This window comes from Myotis yumanensis, unplaced genomic scaffold (genome assembly GCF_028538775.1).
Source record: "Myotis yumanensis isolate MYYU_CA2020_CCGP unplaced genomic scaffold, mMyoYum1.0.hap1 SCAF_5, whole genome shotgun sequence".
Classification (NCBI taxonomy): domain Eukaryota; kingdom Metazoa; phylum Chordata; class Mammalia; order Chiroptera; family Vespertilionidae; genus Myotis; species Myotis yumanensis.
Window position 1 is genome coordinate 51027478 of NW_027223756.1, and position 19781 is coordinate 51047258.

Consider the following 19781-nt stretch of genomic DNA (forward strand, 5'->3'; position numbering starts at 1 on the left):
ACTGGCATCTGATAGTCTTTCTCTTTCTTGATTCTAATTTACTCTTCCTAGGAATTACTCTAGGGCAAAAAATGCTGAATAGTGATTGGATAAGTTCACCAGTGCAACATGTGGTCACTGGGGAAGCTTGAAAATAAATCAATGCAATAACAAGAAATGTATAATGTGTATTTCATATGAGCCTTTTAAACTTTCCAATATGACATAATTTCACTTTTACTGAATGTCTCAAGTTTTGGTTAAAAAATGAAAATCCCAAGCAAAAAAAGTTTTTCTTTCTTTTTTGTCTATATACTTTCCTAGACTATTCGTATGGTTCCTAAAAAATTCTTTCCGTGTGTTTTTATCTTTCCAATAGGATGTTTTTACGTGGTACTATTTCTGATGAGCCTTTTTACATTTTTTAAAGGTTTCCTTCAAACTACTGCTGAGGAGTTTTGCTTTTACTATGCAAAGAAAGATGGTGGGTTGTGCTTTCCAGATTTTCCAAGAAAACAAATCAGAGGACCAGCGTCTAACTACTTGGACCAGATGGAAGAATACGACAAAGTGGAGGAGATCAGCAGGTTCATAAAGATAATGCTCTTTAACCTTTTTTTTAAAAAAAAAAAAAAAACTAACAAATCTTGTGGCTTTGAAAGTGACTCATCTTTCTTTGCTTATGTCTAGCAGCTATACCCTCCACATGCTTTTTTTTTTTTCTTTTTAGTAGTTTGCTTCTCTAACATCATATTAGTATAAATGCTTTTAATACTTAGATTACTAATCTTGTTATGAGCTTGGCTTCTCTATGATTCATGTGAATTTTATGAGTATAGTTTTAACTTGAAATGTATGCTTGCTGTTAGGTTATGATGCACATTATTATTAGCCAATCAGAGTTTTTTAAATAGATCTTAGAACTTTCTCTTGAGCACCCTTCTATAATGTTTAATTATTGTGAGTAAAGCTCATTTTAATTATAGTCACTGAAAGATGAGATAATGAGCTTATGAAGTTTTAAAATATATGTAGTTTTTGAAGCTAGGTGGTGTGTGAATGGTAGTTCTTTAAAAAATTTTTTTAAATTTGTTCAATTAACAGTTTACACTCAATATTATTTTGTATTAGTTTCAGGTATACAGCATAGTGGTTAGACAATCATATACTTGACAAAGCGTTACCCTCAATATTTCCAATACACGTTTTGAAATTCTCTTTTACTTTCTGATAGGGGGCTGTTCGGTTTTATTTCTCCCCAATTGAAAAGAATTTCAAAGAATCCGATTGTGCCCTTGGGTGAGCAGCCCTTCAGGATCATCCAAACCATTGCTTCCTAGAGGAAATGTATTTTGAAAGGATGCTAAGTGCATCCCTTCCACCCTTCATCTTAAGCACCGCTTACCCGTTTCTTTCATTTGTCTAGAAAGCACAAGCACAACTGCTTCTGCATTCAGGAGGTTGTGAGTGGGCTGCGTCAGCCGGTCAGCGCCCTCCACAGTGGGGACGGCTCCCACCGGCTCTTCATCCTGGAAAAGGAAGGTTACGTGAAGATACTCACCCCCGAAGGAGACATTTTCAAGGAGCCTTATTTGGACATTCACAAACTTGTTCAAAGTGGAATAAAGGTTGGCTTTTTAACTTTTATTTATCTTTGCTCTGGCTATGTTAATTCTATTTTAGTGTTATCCTTGCTACAGGTATTTCTTTATAATAAAAGAATGTTTAAGGAGAAAATAAGGAAACACCATAAAGGAACAATAACTATGACAACTGAACCGGCACAATGACAGTTTTCCTAACTTTATTTTTATTGTTGACACTATTACAGTTGCCCCCACCTGCCTGCCCCTCCTCCCCCCTTTAATGATGTTTGGTGACTATTAAGCGGTGCAAACAGATTGGTACTTGGACATGCTTTCCCTGTGTAATTTACACATTTAAAAATCATTCTTGGTTTTATAAAGTATTTGTTGAAATGTTACTTAATAGGCATAATACTTGCAATTGTAGATTTGTATATCAGCATTTGCTAATACAAACATAGAGGTCTTTCGGTTATTTTGGCAACTGCAAGTCATTCTTTACCACATCTGTGTTTGAGCCTGTGTCATAAAAGATGCTACTTATACTGTGACTTCCTTGTATAATGTTTTTACAGGTAAGTCAAATATTTTTATCTATAACAAGCCATCTTTGTAATATTAGCACAGCTCTTGACTTCTTTCCCACTTCTCCAATTTGAGTTAAGTAATCTAAAAGGTATGTAAATAAAATTACCAAATTTGTTTCAGAAGAGAGTAATGCAGTATAGTATTAGCAGTATTAAGCTATAACGCAAATTGTGGCATTCTAAAATTGAGACAATAGAACAACTCATGACTATTTTAGAATGAAACAATTAATTGTATGTGATTGGGGAAGAGCTGTATATGATTTGAGAAGAACTAGTTATCTTTTTCAATTCTTAACTGGCAAAAACATTAAAGGAGGATTTATACTCTTCTCATACAGAAATAAACTCCTCCTTGCTCTAGTCATAGGTAAGAACATCAAAACAAGAGCAAACAAGTTGGAAAAAATATATTCCTCAGATCTATATATTTGGTACCTACCATGTGAAACAATTAGAATGACTTAATTAGAATATAGGAAATGCCACATTATTGGGACCACCCACCTCAACTTCATGTGTGACAGCGTCACCAAGACATACTGCCCAAGAGAGGTGCCTTATGGTACTTCCAGTCCAGGGGTCCTCAAACTTTTTAAACAGGGGGCCAGTTCACTGTCCCTCAGACCGTTGGAGGGCCGGACTATAGTTTAAAAAAACAACTATGAACAAATTCCTATGCACACTGCACATATCTTATTTTGAAGTAAAAAAACAAAACGGGAACAAATACAATATTTGTATTTGCATGTGGCCCGCGGGCCGTAGTTTGAGGACCCCTGCTCCAGTCCCTTAAGGAAAAGGACTTTGGCACCAAGACACAGATCATTTGGAAAATCTGTTTAGCCGAGTAGGTTCAATTGTTTCCCAATAAATTTTTTCTTTAAAATTCACTGCAAATAATCAAAAGTCTCTTAAAATGATGCATTAGCATTTTGCACATCAGAGTTCAATCAATACATTCTGAAATGTGTTCTGATCAGTCGCTGCCAGTGTCCCTAATGAGGAAAGAATGAAGATGCAGCCTCAAGTGCATCACTCAACAGCAGTGTATTTTTCCTACTGTGCAAGTTGAGCAGGCTCTCCAAAAAAGAGAAAATTGGGGAAAGCATGTGAAAAAAAAAACATTGCCTATCATCCCATTAATTAAAGAATACCGCTAGTAACATCTTGATATACTTCCTTCCAGTTTTTTATATTAACATTGAATGAATTTCTCCTGAGTACAAAGCTCATACAGGTCCATATTAATAAATGCAGAAATTCACAAAAGAAGATGCTTTCTGATAGTTTTTACACTAAAAAGCTTTAAAATAAAATTTAAATCAAACCATATAAACAAACATATTTTTAGCCTTCTTTCTTCACCTAACAATATATCATGAATATGTTACCAGATTTGAAAATTTTTCTCAATAAGTTCATTTCCTTTTTATGAGACCTTTTGGATGACTCTAGTCATTTCTTTTTTATCATGGTTACTTGTCATTCCTATGGATGACTTTCTTAGAATTCATAAAAGGAGCATTACTGAGTTGAAGAGCATCCACCATATACATGCACATTGTCAATTTGCTCTAAAATATAATGTTTTCAAATATTTGCAAGGTTAATGTATAGTTTTCTAATGTTATTTTAGTAAAAATGTTGGTGTTGAAAGGATACATATGAGCCCTAGCTGGTTTTGCTCAGTGGATAGAACGTCAGCCTGTGAACCGAAGGGTCCCAGGTTCAATTCCAGTCAAGGGTATATTCCTGGGTTGCCGGGTCAATCCAGTGGGGGTGTGCAGGAGACAGCCAATCAGTGATTCTCTCTCATCATTGATGTTTCTATTTCTCTCTCCCTCTCCATTCCTCTCTGAAATCAATAAAAATATTTTTTAAAAAAGAAAGAAAAGATACATATGATAAAGTGTAAATGAAAGAAATGAGCTAAGAATACTTGAAATTTTTGTTGTAAGAAACAACAACAAACTGGTGTTCTTATTTCTACTTTAACTGTCTTCCTTTTATAGAGTTACTTCAGAATCTCTCTTTTTAAATTCATGCCCATTCACTGGGATATTGAATGAAAGTTTATCTTCTCTGCTATTGAGACATGATAAAACTGCACACATCAAGGCTGCAGCAGTGCGATGGTTCTGCCCTATGCCCTATGAGGCAGGCCTCAGGGAATTCTTCAGAATGGCCCTCCTCTCCTAGGAGAGCTCCAGGGCTTGAAATAAACTTCAAAATCCATTATCCTCTGTAGAATGAGTTCTTACATAATATGCCATGTTTTAAAGGGCAATATTTTAAATTCTGTTCATCTTTGACACTTGTGACATCAATAAGATACCAATCTATCACATGGATATTTGAGTGTATACTGGATAGTGAGTGATGAGATCACATCCTTATCACCTCAAGGAGGTTATACGACCACTGGCCTTTATCTTAGTCTCCTTGGAACTCCTGTCACAAGTCACGGGTTGGAAGCATGAGAAGAGGCAACTACAGCTATGTTGGAGCAGGTGCCGGTGCATTCGTGAGGTGATCCTACCACTGATTTTCGTGGTATGTCCTTCAGAGACTTCTGAAGAGAAGATAGTTTCACAGCTATTTCACAGTAATGCTTCGGGCTTTCTTGATATATAAATAGTTAGTGTGCTCATGGCAATATTCTGTTCGTTAATAATCATTTTGCGTAAGTAATGCAAATAGGAATTTTCATAAATTATTATGCATATCACTTCTTTACTATTCTTTCAATTTTAAAATCCCAAGAGAGAAAATAAAGCTGTTTTAACAGAGCACAGTATTGATGGCAATACTCAGATCACAGAATTAATAATGTATATACTGAGCCTGACCTTCATATGTTTGAAATGAAAACAAGACAAACCACAGTGGGATCGCCCATGATATTAATTAATGACCAGCATGAGTGCATTAAATCAGACTTAAAGCGGAATTCCTGATTATAAGGGTTTCTAAAGCTAGCGCTGGCGGTAAGGAAATCTGGAATTCCTTTTCTGCTAATTGTCCATTAAGAATTGATAGTGATTCCTGGCACATGAAAAAGGACTGATCTTTTTGTGGCAAGGAGCTGGACTTGGTTATCTCCTTATTCTAGCCCTGATTATAGCCAGCAAAGAGCCAGTCCTTCAGGGAACTCGGACAGCTCCTCCCTAAGCAGGTCCTGTTTGAGGCTGAAAGTGATGTCTTGTGTTAAACACCAGGCTGTGCTGCCTACGTTGTGGGAGATTTCAGTACTTGGAAGTGTAACTGTCTAGTTGCCTGGAGCGAAAGTTCTGTGCAGAAATGCAGAGCACAAGTGAAAGAATTGGCTTCCTTTTGCTCTAGAAAACAAATTGTGGCTTTGGATTAATGGAATAAATTCTATGCCATATGAATTTAAACTGCCATTTCATTTAGGAAGAGATAACTTCATTCACAACAGCTCAACTGCTGGAACACTGCGGTTTGTGACATTGCCAAGTAAAGAGTGGATCAGAAATATATTTTTAAAATATGCGGTGGTTAGACAGATCTTTGATGATAGTGCGTTGTACAAGCTAACCACCGGCAGGGACACGGTGAAGAATGGCTCAAGTGTCCAACTGGTGAGGAAACTTAAAGTTTTTATTGTGTGTGTGTGTGTGTGTGTGTGTGTGTAAGGGGAAGGCATATGCATTGTTTGTTATTGTGTTATCCCCAAAGGGAAAATTCCAAGACATTGGTGATTTGAAATCTTTAAGTTGAGCTTATGTCTGAATCCTGAGTCAGGACGTGGGGCAGGTACCAGAACCAGCTTTATCCCAAGTCCTTGGGAAAGATAGACCAGTGTTTTCTCAAGAATGACTACACAGTTAAATTGCCTGGGAACTTTAAAAAATCCCATTGCCCACTATCTGGGGTTAAACATACTAGGCATCGGTATGTTTTTAAAGATTTTCCAGGTGATTTTGATATGTAGCCAATTTGAAAACCCTGGGTCTAAGACTGAGCCAAACCCTGGCTCAGACACACATTGAATGAGATGCATTTTATCTGCCCAGCCTATGCCCAAACCCTAATACTGAAATGACCACTGGGATCCAATAGTTGGACACCACATGTCATTTGTCCTGTACCGTTTGTCATTTACTTGGCCTCCACATACTAATAGTTCACTTTGATTTAAGAGATGAGCTAACTTTGGCAGCATGTAAGATTCTTGATATAAATTTTTGAAAACTGGTATTTAATTTAAAAATCTCAGCAATTCTAATTGGACGATGATTTTACTCATTAAATTTTTCCTGGTTTTGTTCCTTTTTGGAATCTGGTGTTTATCTAGTTGACAAAACTGTTATCATTCCTTAAATATGTAGCTTGCTAAAAATACCTGAAAACCCCTTGTAAAAAATGACAAGGACACCAGACATTTCTCTCGTGTGATTTCACCAAACTTCTCCTGACCACCAAGGATCTGAAAGTCCCCCTTGGCTTTGTGTGTGCACAGCAGCAAAGACCAGCCATCACCTGTCACCTACAGGTGGCCCTTAGAAACCAGCAGGCCTTCTCTCTGCCCCTGAGCTCTCCTGAGCGGTCAGGGGTTGGTGAGGCTCACAGCCATGGCCCTTCAGATTGCAGCCCGCAGCAGGCAAAGCTGAAAGATTTGTCTGTCACTGGGACAAGTGTGACTGGACTCCTGTCCCTCTCTATCTACTTGGATCCTCATTTCAAAAGAAGCTTTTTTGAAGCGGCCCTTTTACGGGGGGAGGCGAGGACGTGAGGCTGAAAGCTGCTGATTGTCCGGGTGACTGAGCCCATTGAGGTGAGGCTCTTGAGAGACAGCAGCCGAGCCCAGGAGCATGTGTGGAGGACGCAGGGTGCGCCGGGGCAAGCCCGACGGGGCGGCCTCTGATTTCACATGCTTGTAAATCACTCGCTTAATCACGGGCAGCGAAAGTGGGGTTGGGGTCCTGCTTTTCTGAAGTTAGTCAGAGACCTAACCTTTCACATTTCCCTCTGTCTTTAGCTTGCGATCTTATGAGACGTTAGTGTATTTTTGTGAAAGTGAAATGAATCAGAGCCTAAGTTAGAAGCAATTTGCTTTCTACAGTAGTACTGAGCACGTAGCACGCTCACCTGTATGTATGGTGTATGGTGATGACTGGGCCAGGTCTCAAGTGCTTCCTTGGGAAAATTGTTACAGGTCTGGGTGTGCTCCACTAACAGAAAGCAGCAAGGTATATGTGGTAAATGTTACAAGAGAAGAATCACCATTTGGGAATGTGAAAAGTTTTTGTTGTTATTGTTGTTGTTGTTGGTTTGGCTCAAATTACTGCATTTGAAGTTGTTAAACCTCATCTAAAAGAGAATTGCTATAGTGCTGGAAATAACCATTAGGTAAATTCATTCCAAAAGTGGTCTACCACTTTTAATTGAATAGTCTTCCCCCAAATAAAAAATTTTCAATGTCTTCTCTCTTTTTTGCAGTTTAAAATTCTGGTTCCAAACCATTAAATTAAAATGTAGATAAAATATAAATCTACAAATAAAAAATTTTAATACACTTATTTTTTATGTCAAGGCATCGAACTCAGGTATATTTTATTGAGTATTGCTGACACTTCACGTAAAAATGTCCTGTACTCTGTGAAAAATGTTTTCAATTTTAAATCAGTTTTTATTTTAAATCTACTATAAGTGTCCACAGAAAAAAGCAAAAATTCTCTTTGTGATGTGAAATAATCTCAGTGTAATCTTCTGTTTAGTTACGTCAGTTTTCATTTCTGATTTTCTTATTTCTTAATTGTGGCGTTGGCAATTCTAGTGATAAAACAGTTTTATAACGATGATTGTGCATCTATGTGGTGTATGCCAGTGTAATAAGCCAGCTGAATCTATAATTTCTTTCCCAACGTGCATCCTCTTTTACTGAAGCGATGTACACAGTGTCCCTCCAGTTAAGTAAAGAAAGGCCTGCCTTCTCCCACATCAGCCACCTGAGTCACAGCTGAGGCGAGGAACGTTTTTACATTCATGTCTTCACATTTATCTAAGACTTGAAGGACAGAGGCAATAGAGTCTATAAATCTGACAAGCCCTGTGGTAATCATTTAAAACAAGTGAAAAACCAAGAAATCTGGACCCTGAGACGGTCTCTGCCACCTTAAAAAACAACAACAAACAAACATCTGATTGAACCTGGCAGCCACCATCTCACTGTATGTGACCACAAAGAGAAAGAGACCTGTTGATGATGAGTTGCTTTCCTGTCCAGTAACTATTTTATTTAATGAAGAGGAACTAGCAGGCATCACAAAACTGTCTCTAAACTGTAGAAGGCAGCACAGCCCTCCCTTTTAGAAACATTCAATAGCTTTTCTTTCCCAATGCTACAGTCTCCAAGCAAGACATCTTGTTAGCAAGGACACCCTTGTCTTCCTTCTTACTCATCATAACCACCAATTTTTGAGCATTTACTTGGCTAAGCTGTTACATAGATCATTTCTGTAATCCTTACAGTAAACATGTGAGGCAGGTATGAATAGCCCATTTCACAGATGAAGAGACTGAGGCCCAGAAGATAAGTCAACTCCCCAAGATAACACAGCTAGTAAGTTACCAAGGCTGATTTCCAAGGCAGTTGTCTGAGGCCATGCTCACCCTACAGGCCCTGCTGCTACCAGCCTTCCATCACCAGCACTGCATAGGGCAGATTCAGGAGCACATTTCAGAAGCAGAGATTGAGCAGTTGGTGTTAGCACGCCCAGGACAATGAGGAGGCTGAGGGCATGGGTTCCAGACTGGGTTCCAGGCACTGCATGAACACCAGGGGCTGTGTTTTTGTTGTTGTTGTTGTTGTTGTTTTGGCTCTAGGCAAGCTATTTAACCTCTCTAGGCTTAGTTTCTTCATGTGTAGAATGGAAATAATAAAAGGTTTCACCTAACACTTTACATGCAAGACCTCACACGAGTCTATAAACATTAGCTGTTATCATCCATCTTACTAACATGAAAAGGAGGGGAAGGAAAGGAGAATGAGTCAGCTCCGTGAATGACCCACCCACAAGCTCCAGTGGCCACTGTGAACGACACCCTCCCGGCAGCAACAGTGCCCTTTAAAATGGGATTGAATAATAACATATGGAAAGTCTGTGACGATGTTAGCATTTGCACCAAAACTATATGGCAATCCCATGGAAACAAAGTTAAATTGATGGATGTGTGTGGCTTTTCTTTAAATCAAACAGATAAATCTAGAATAGACTTTTATTTGAATGCATCACTAGAGAAAGGCAACACCTTTGTTTTCCCAGCATCACCTTTCCACATTAAGTGTAGGGCATTGCTACCTACTTTCTTCAGCCAAAGCCCCCGGTCCTGGAGTTTGTCAGAGCGCATGCCTAACGATGATGAAGCACACACCAGCTGACCCGGGAGTCTGGCAGCAACCTTTCATCAGAACTTCCTTGCTTTCAGAGTAGTTTTTCTAAATCTGGATATTATAATAATGTATGTCTTTCTGTGTGTTTATTTTGGAACACGGTTTGTGTTGATCTGCCCTAGAGTTAATAAATTGTGGGATTTGCAAAGGAAATATACTGGGACTGAAAACTAAGAAGGCACGTATTTTTGCCCGCTAGCAATGACTGCTCGGAGCCCAGATTTAGAACCTCGGGGTCTGGGGAGGGGGCAATTGGGCAAGCTGCTGTAAAAATTAACATGGAATGTCATGATATGGAGAGTGTACCACGCAAACAACAAACAATTTCTTTTTTAAAGCAGATCAGTAAAAGGTTCCAGGAAGTCAGGGAAGGGAGAACTTTAAAGGAAGATATCTAAGTTAAACAACAGTGACAACAAACATCACTTAATGTGTCCGTGGAATGTGCTGAAGATCAGGTATAAGGATATATACATGGAATGACCTCAGCTACCTCCTTCCCAGAGCCCAGCCTATAACAGACACTTTTCCTGTCACATTAGCTCAGTATTTTATAGAAAATTTCCTAAATCTGCAAGCACGTCTGCTCTTCGGTTTGTCTCTACCTGTCTATGACCAGTTTTGGGAGCTTACATAGCATTTTGCTCTTACCGGGCTTCTTTCATTTTTATGTTTATATAATAAATATATAGATTTATGTATACAATATATATTTATCTATTACAAATATGTCAATTACTACAATGTATTTTAATCTATGTGTTGGTAGTATTCATCCATTGACATTTCGTTAATGTCTATAACGTCTGTGATTACGTTGAACTATCCTAATGGCAAGGGGGCCAGAACTAGGGACCTATCTAGAGTGTTTTTTAAAACTGGATCACTGCCTAGAAATTAAAATCAACTTCGGACTCTTCAGTCAAACTGTGCTTTGGAAAATAAGGTGCCATTTATCGAGACCATTCTGTAATATGTTATAATGAGAAAAGCTTTTTCTTAATCACCTAATTTTCTATCCTAGCGTGACTTTGTCATACCAGGTGACAATGCATATGGTCGCAGTGACTCTCAGGAATTATCACCAAAAGGGAGACAAAATTTGATCGTTTGGAGCAGGGGTGGGGAACATCTGGCCTGTGGGCCATATAGGGTCTGCAAAACGATTTGGTCTGGCCCTGCCAAGGCATTAGGGGTGAGTTAATGAAATGTTTGACCAGATCTAGCAGGCTAAATTTTAAGCTGATAATTTTGTATGGCCTGCAAATGATGTTATAAATATCCAAATGGCCGTGGGCAGAAAAAAGGTTCCCACCCCTGTGAGTAAATATCCTTTTTATTCTATCCAGGCATGGCATATACAATTTAAATTTACATTTTAAAATATTGTGTAATTCCACAAGCCTGAACTCCAAATCACGGAAAATCCCTAAAAAGATATCATTATGTGTTTAAGATAAAATATATACTCATTATTCTACCATACATATATGGGGTAGGACAAGAACAGAAAAGGAAAACATTAATGAATTTGCTCTAAATTAACTCCATCATCACTAGCAGTTGAAATTATTTAATCCGATCATAGAATTGAACCCAATAAACGGAAGCTAATATAGAAATAAAACATTATGACAAAGGATCTTAAAGGTTTGTATACTGCCACAAAATTTTTGAGAAAGGAACATTCTTTTCGACTATTCAAAGATCAAATATTCTGGCTCTCTCTTTAAGAGCAGCTAAATTCTTTGCCTTAAAAAAAAATTCCAATAAGTTGTTTCTAAACCAGCCTCTTATCCTAAAGCACCTTTGATCCAAATGGATCACAAACTTAAATAAAGTGACATCTGTCCCCAGGCTATTTCTAGATAAGGGAAAACACATCTGCTCTGAGAACCCTTAGCCAACAGTTTGAAACTATTCAGAAGAATTCCTTTAAAAAAAAAAAAAAGAAAAAAGGAAAAAAATTGTGTACACAGTGTGAAGGGAAGATGCTTGAGGTTGGAAAAATAAATTAGGAAAGCACTAGTCTTAAGAGGACGAAAAGATAAGCAAATTTAATTCCCATTAAATGTGTAGCCTTTGTATGAAAGATTTGGTGATGAGGCTCCCACAGTGAAAACGTCTTTGTGGATGGATGTGAACACACCTGTTCAGGAAAAGTGAAACAAAACCTGAACTGACTTCCCGCCACACACAGGTCACCAAACATCTGTCATAAGTTATCAATTACTAGCCTCGACTGGACTCCAGCCTGTGACCTAAGGTTGAAAAAGCCACATAGCTCATTCTCTCTCCTACGCAGCCTGTGGTTTTTCCCTGTACCACCATTAAAGCTTCTGTTTAAATCTCCAGGGGTCTGAAGATCAGATTGACCTCATGACATTAATAATGTATTTACGCCCGGGGTTGCTGTGAACATTACCCGGGGGCTGATCTTAGTACGGATTCTGTGACATGCAGTAATGTGGCTTGCTCCAAAAACATTTACCTGATAGTTAGCATAGTTCCTTAATTGCACGAGTTTCTTAATTGCAACCGAGAGACAATGTGTCTTTGTGTGTGTGTTGGGGGGAGGGGGGAGGTGTTAAGATTTGGCTTTGATTAAATATCAATACATATAACACCTCTGCACACAAATAAACAAACAAAAAAAACTGCTGAGGTGAGCTTCTTCCCTTGTAAATAATTAATTAGAGGTCCCACTGAGTAAAACTTTTGGTGACAGCATCAGCTGTCAACACCTTTGATCCTAGAGTGTCACATTCCTGAAATATCACCTCAGTTGGAGAACTATCCACTGTCTGGCCATAGCACTCATCCATCGCCTGACCAGGACACCAGTTCTGCCCGTCATTGAATGATTTGGAGCAATTCGCTTAACTTTCTGGGATCTCTGAAGCCTCATCTTTGAAGTCTAGGCTAAAGGACACCTTGGGTCCTTTCTAGCTCTAAAATTCTGTGAAAATAGAAAGCAGTGTGAGAGAGAGGAGTGCAAGTGGCCAGTGTGGCTCTGGTGTGGGAAGTCCATGCTAGCCCAGGTTCAGGTTGCTGCTTACTCTGCTTTATTCTGATCCCACCCTCACACCTCCCCTCCTGTTCTGGTCCAGAAATCCAATCAGCATCTCCCAATGCAGAGCCCACCGGGCACCCCACCTCCCGGCAAATAGGTGCACTGTCCATGCTGTATGGTCACCATTGCTCCAATTATACTTCTAAAAGCAGAGTAACTCAGCATAAGCAAGACTGCAGGTTTTCAGTTAGCGGCAGGAGAATGTCTTTAATGTGCAGCGATTACAGGGTTGTAAGTTTTCAAACCAAGTTTGAAGGTGAAGATATACCACGACCTTGAAGTGGGCAGTGCTTGGCGCGCTGCGGAGGAAACCAGTGTGAAGCTGAGTGAGGAGAGAGGACAGGAGTGGTAGGAGGTGAGAGCACAGAGTTGAGCACCGGTTTGCCGGGGGTGCGGGAAGTGGGCGTCAGATAGTGGAGGGTCTTTGGCTTTTCCTCTGAGTGAAATGAGGAATCCTGGGTGGATTCTGAATAGAAGAGTGACATGATCTGACAAACTTTTAAACAAGGAAATAGCAGCCGTGTTGAGAGTAGACTGGGAGGGGCAGGAGTAGGAGCAAATGGTGGGGAGAATACTGACTCCTGGCACTAGTGCTGCCGGATGCACTGTGCCCCTGGGCCAATCACTGCCCACTGGAGCCTCAGTGCTTCGTCGTCAAATGAGAGGATTTATAATAGCTGGGGCTCCTTTCTATCCCAATGTTCAGTGGGTCAATAATTGGAGGAATACTTAGAAACTGGCCCTATTAAGTGTAAGCATTGTGTACACATGGTGTTTACTGAATTTATACTTCTTTCCCATAGTTTTAAAATACAAATTGTGAAAGAGTACATTAGCAACAAGGGACATTTAATGGGTTCTGGTGGAAAGTTTTAAGTTACAGGGGAATAGCAACTGTGGTAATGTAAAGAAGAGGGCTCGCTCTGTGCCAGACGTAAATGATAATTCGTGAAAAGGGTTACCACAACTAAAGACAGTGTGTACACTCACGTTCCTCCTTGGGGAACTGCGCATTTAAATAGCAAAAGGAGGTCAGATGTTTATTTTTAAGAGGATAATTAGCCGAAAACGGTTTGGCTCAGTGGATAGAGCGTCGGCCTGCGGACTGAAAGGTCCCAGGTTCGATTCCGGTCAAGGGCATGTACTTGGATTGCGGGCACATCCCCAGTAGGAGATGTGCAGGAGGCAGCTGATCGATGTTTCTCTCTCATCGATGTTTCTAACTTTCTATCTCTCTCCCTTCCTCTCTGTAAAAAATCAATAAAAAATATATTTAAAAAAAAAAAGAGGATAATTATACTTGGATTTGGTGAATAAGAGGCCAAATCAGGTATCTTGAAGTCAGAGAGGACTAAAATTGATGATGGAAGACAAAACTAGGGACCTCTGATAAGGAGGACAGGCAAATGCTGCAGGGAATCTCTAACTCTTTAAATTATAAATTAATGGCCTGCGTTATAAAGTACCCATAATTCACTCTCAAGGGTAGAAATTCCCAGATATATATCCTCAGTGAGTTTCTTTCCCCTTTATTGTTGGCCATTGAACCTCATGTAGCTAGTCAGTCTTCCAGGCTGTAAATTAAGCTGGGGGGGAGGGAGGGGGCAGAGGGGGAGGGGGGAGGGCAGAGGGCGCGGGGAAGGAGCTGTCTGCTTTTCTACCTGCATGTGAATCTACAAAAGCTGATTTGGTTGTGGACAGAGTAAACTAGACATGCACAACTGAAAAGGGAGGGAGGGGAAGGCTTGATCCTCTCACTTGCACATGTAAGGATTTCAGTGTTGTTTCCTAGCGAGAAATCTCGTGGTGCCAATTAACCTAACTTATTCCAAAACAATTCTCTGGAAAGAATAATTTTCATTGTGGGTGTTCCTGGAAATTGTATGCCTCCTCCCCTGTTATTACTGAGATGTGTGCTTTGCAATTGAACATCCCGGCTTCGATTCCACGCGCTGCGTAGATTCAAGCTGTATCCCACACACAGTGGCAGGTAATCTATTTTAATTTTGTCCAGTGCACACATATTTTAACCTTTAGTGATTTTTTTAAAATGTGGAAAAACCATCTCTACCTAATATTAAAGCCAAATATTTCATGTCAAAATTATCAAAAACACTAACAGCAGGAGATTTGTTTTAATCAGGAAATAGCTTTTCTTGCAAAATGTTTAAAGTACGTTAACTTTCTTGGCTTCAGTGGCATCTTCCTTTTTCTTTGAAATACTGTGAATGCATTTTCCCTCCAGTGTGAGAGAAACTGGACTAGGAGAGATTGAAAAGGATTTAACTGACTTGGTACTAAATACATTCTCCATTTTATTAGGCTGTTGTGGCTATTTGGATTTCTGGAGTATTTAAAAAAACACACACACAAAACAAATCAATTAACCAATGTTCATTTAAGATTTAATTTGGTGAATAGAATATATGTGCTTTTCATTGGGTCACGCATTTTTTTTTAAGTCTGAAACCACCACACACAAAGAATTTAATTCTGACAGACATTTGTTCTTGGCATAAATACTCTTAGGGCCAATAGTTGTCCCCACTTAATCATGCTTCTTAAAAGTGAATTCCAGAAGACTTGAGGCTCCAAATGACCCCTGATAAGGTGAGTTGTCAGTAAATTACTTTTATGATGTGCCCTAGGGAAGCAGGCCTGCTAGAAACTTGGTAGGAAGCTGGCCCCCTCTTGCCTGTAGGGGGTTGACCTTTGACTTTATCCAACCTTTGCACTTCTAATTCTACATTTCAGGGAGGCATTTAGTCACATGGTGGGATATCATATTAAAAGAGAGACCTCGCCTGTGCCCACAAGATAGTGTTAACCACACATTTGTTGTGAAAACTCCCAGATGAAGCATGCCAGTAAGCCTTTTATTTCCACCTTTTAATTTTAAAGTTGAAATAGAAATGAGTTCAAAATGGATTCATAGTCAAATCATGACTGTCTTGAGTGCCATTGGGAAAGCAGAGTAGAAGACATAATCCCGGTAATTTTGCTAATTTGAATTCATTGTGGCACTTGAAAATTTATAAGAGACATTAAAGATGAATAATGATATTGCATCAGAGGAAATTTTTTTCACAAAATATTTAGTAATTGAAAAAAGGTTTTGTCAATTCTTATGTTGTGTCAGTATGAGCAAGGTTTTATTGTGCTATTTGGGGATAATAATGTACATCAAAATGATCAAACAGGAATTTTGATTAGTTTTGGGTGAAAAAGATATACCTTTATTTAGCTATATTAGACTGAAAACATTGGGAGGTAATGCTTTTTACAGGATATAAAATACAAAGTGATCGCCCTGGCTGGTGTGGCTCAGTTGGTTGGGTGTCCTCCCAGGAACCTAAAGGTTGCTGGAACCCAACCCAAAACCTGGTCAGGGCACATGCCCGGGTTTCTGGCTCGATCCCTGGTAGGGGGCATGCAGGAGGCAGCCGATCAATGTTATGCTCTGAGATCAATATTTCTCTCTTCTCCTTTCCTCTCGCTCTAAAAATCAGTAAACTATTCTTTAAAAAAACACACAAAAAACAACAACAAAGTGATCATTAACTTTTCATTAATGGTCAGGGCCCAATTTAGATAGACTTAAATGTCTATGTTTTAGTCCCATGAATGTCTAATTTTTCTAATTTTCCCATTAGTTTTGAATAACATTTAATGGGCCAGTATTTTTAATTCTTCCCTAAAGAAAAGTATTTCATTGCTCAGTTTTATTATCTATAAGTGGTATTATATGATTTTTCAATATGTATATATATTTACATATTCACATATATATAATAGAATAGTGGGTGGTTGAATGAAATATTACTAAAGATAAACTTTTCAAAAAAATTACACACCTAATTTTTAAGCAGACAATGTTTAGGTATATAAGTGCATAGACTAAATGTGGAATATTTCCATAATCTCTTTGATTTATATTTCATGTTGTAGCATAAGCAAAGTCAAGCGGCGAGAGCTTTGCATTTGATATCAACCCTTTGAGGAGATCAGCAATAAGCAGTCATAGATGCAATTAATGTTAACTTCAGTAATTTTTTAGGGGGGAAGGAAAGAGATCAGCACATTCTTTCCTGTAAACCAAAGGATCTGGCTCAAGAGTGTATATAAACAAGATGTAAGTTTTAAATATAGCTTAAATGCCACCCAGGAGTGAAACTCAATGGTAGAAGAGTTGTCAACAGACAGAGAACAGGTTTTAAATGATGGGGGAAATATTAAACTGATGACACTAATGTGAGGAGTACACAGGCATAAGCCCAGAATGTCCTCTTCCCCCGACCCCACCCCCAGTTGTTTATCTTTGGATCTCGAAGACGTCATAGTAAAACAGAAAGTAGCCATAACTCATTGATAACCCTAGGAAGATTTTACTTGAAAAAGATGGCAGTCAAACTCACTATTTTGAAACACATTTGAAAACAATAGTTAGAATAAAATAGATGAGACATTAAGACACTAATATTCAAACTGTCTTATGATGCTTGCTTATTTTAATCCTACCAAAAGCATTTCTTTGTCATCATGCCTGACACTGCTGAGACATGACTGTGATTTTTGTTTGTGTGTTTGTTTTGTCAAAAATTCTGATGGTTTTAACTACTATATCCTGTTCCATGGTATCATTGTTTAGAGACTTGTTGTTCAGTTACCATTAAACAAGGACTAGGAGACACATTCATCATATGTGTTAGGTACTGAACAGGGCCCATCTCTGGAGCCATCTCTGGAACCCAACCCAAAACACAGGACCTGGACTGTGGAAGGTGGTTCCCCAGGAAGGCATGGTGGGCAGGGTAAGCAACAGGGAGAGAAACCAGAATAAATTACCTGGTACATGCTATAATCAAAGCTAAGTATAAGCAAAGTCTGGGAGAGTCCAATGGGAAGAACAGGTAACTCCCTCCCCCTGAGGATGGGGCACCTCACATAGGGAATGACTGCTAACGGGGATGGGCAGAAAAGAGGGAAGAACCTTTCTTGCAGGAAACATCATGAAGGGATTGAGATCAGGCTAGACATGTAACCTGAGTCAAGAGACAGTACCCAGAAAGGGTCTTACACACTCAGCTAGGGATTCTGGGTCTCCATCTACAGGAGATAGCGAGGACGGTTATGGCCAGTGCCCCTGCAATGTGTTAGGCTCCTGGGGTACCAGTGGTTTCTTCAGGCTATTGTGACTGCCCTACTTCCCCTGGGAGGGGTTTTGGGAGCTTCTCCTGGTCTGGAGGGCAAGGCAGCTTAAGAACTGAATCTAGAAAGAATTGAAAAATTAATGCAAGGAGAGAAGATCCTTAGAAAAACAGAACTCAGTTCAAATGGGCTTAATCAAAAGACAAAACAAAACAACTCTTGGCTTGGCTTCCCCTGCCCTGGCTTCACTTGTCCCTGCGTTGGCTTCATTCTTGGTCAGGCTTTCTTCCTGTGGCACAAACCGTAGCCGCTCCAGCTCACATCCTACCAATTTAGCAAACCCAGAGGAGCAAGAGCTGTTTTTCCCTATGAGTCCCAACTGAAGTCGCAGAACCGATGCCACTCGTGGGTTTCAGAACATGTGCTACCATGATTAGCCTGGGTATGTGCCCTTCTTGGCAGCCACAGGCAGTGATCAGCATAGTCTAAAGCAGCAATTTTCAACCGGTGTGCCATACGAATTAAAAAAAAAATTGACAACAGCCAACACAATAATGTCCATCTGGTATGAATGAATCAAAATTATACTTTTTTTTTGGTCAGGTCGGCAAAAATTATGAAATAATTTTTGGTGTGCTGCAGAATTTTAGTCACCAGTTTATGTATACCATGAGAGGAAAAACGTTGAAAATCGCTGCTGTAAAGCACAGAAGTTTGAAAGGAAAATCAGCATGCTGTTACCAGCAGACTTTCCCTACTCGTTGGACAAATAAGATTCCTTTAAATTGGAGTCCAGGCTCTTACTACTCAAGCCTGCCTTCCTGCCCTCCATGCTTCTTACTACTGGACTTTACTCTGTGACACACTTTAGGGACATTCAGGGTCAAAAAGCAACCTAACTAAAGCTTTCTGCTGGTACAATATACCTGATTGGATGGTACTTTCTTAATGTCCACATAATCCTAGTTTCTTGCTTATGTCTACTTTCATTTTTAAGATTTGTAGACCAATATACCTAGATTTGATGTACCAATAAAATATGCACCAAGAAGCATTGCTGAATCACCAGAAGCAATGGGGTCAAAAAGACTGACTTAATAACTTCTAAGTTGCAGAAAATGATTCAACTCACCACCACCCAAAAAAAAAATAGGTGAGGTCCTGAAAAAAAACACATCTATATAACCCCAGTCCTCTCTTTACTTTGAAAGGCTTTTGTAAAGTTTCTATTTCAATCACATCCATTAATCATATTAATTAGTGAGTACTGTCAAGTTTGTATCCAAACCTATAAGAACACCGGAAGTATGTAGGGGTCTACCTGCAAATGCTTAAATAGAGAGTAGAAAGCATTTAATGATAAAGGTTTGTGTTTTTGAAACATAATTTTGGAATATTTTACAACCTCTGTCTCTACAGTTCACAGCTTTTTTACAATGATGTTGAGCTCCATTATGTATAATTTAACTAACTTTGGTAAACAAGTATGATATGTTTTTAACTTGTCTTTAATCATACTAGTGTGATTAATGTGCTGTAGACTAAAGAGTAATATTGTCACTTCAAATATTCGTTCACATAAGCCTTTTAGTATGCCATTGCTAAGTATTTAATATGCATATTAAAATCTGTTCTTATTTATTCCCTTAAGTAAAAGAAAAAATCTAAAAAGCACAAATTCTGACTCTATCCAAGAATGTGTGAATTTTTATCTCAGGAAAATCTTTAGTCAATTATTTTCTCATTAAAGCCTTTGTCACATTTAAAACATATTATTTGAATTAATGCTAACTATATGAAATAAGTCATAAATAAAAAGTTAATTTCTTTTTAATAAAAAAAGCTAGCTTATGTCTTATGTCTGAGTTTTAAGTAAGAATGATGTTACCTATGTATATGACAAACTTCCCCGTTAGTCCTCTCTGCTTGAAAGCGTGCCTGTGTACTCACGATCCCTCACTAAAGTCCTTGTTTTCCTTAGCATATAT

At 38.9% G+C, this 19781-nt stretch overlaps 1 protein-coding gene across 3 annotated transcripts in view; it reads left to right on the top strand.

Annotated features, from left to right (window-relative positions):
- The window catches only part of HHIP (hedgehog interacting protein), an 85995-nt gene that overhangs the window by 13355 nt on the left and 52859 nt on the right, over positions 1–19781 (top strand). For all 3 annotated transcript variants that reach the window (XM_070415243.1, XM_070415244.1, XM_070415242.1), the window contains exons 3-4: positions 410–566; positions 1406–1607. In XM_070415243.1, coding sequence (XP_070271344.1) covers positions 410–566; positions 1406–1607 — 359 coding nt within the window. The remainder of the gene's footprint in view (positions 1–409; positions 567–1405; positions 1608–19781) is intronic.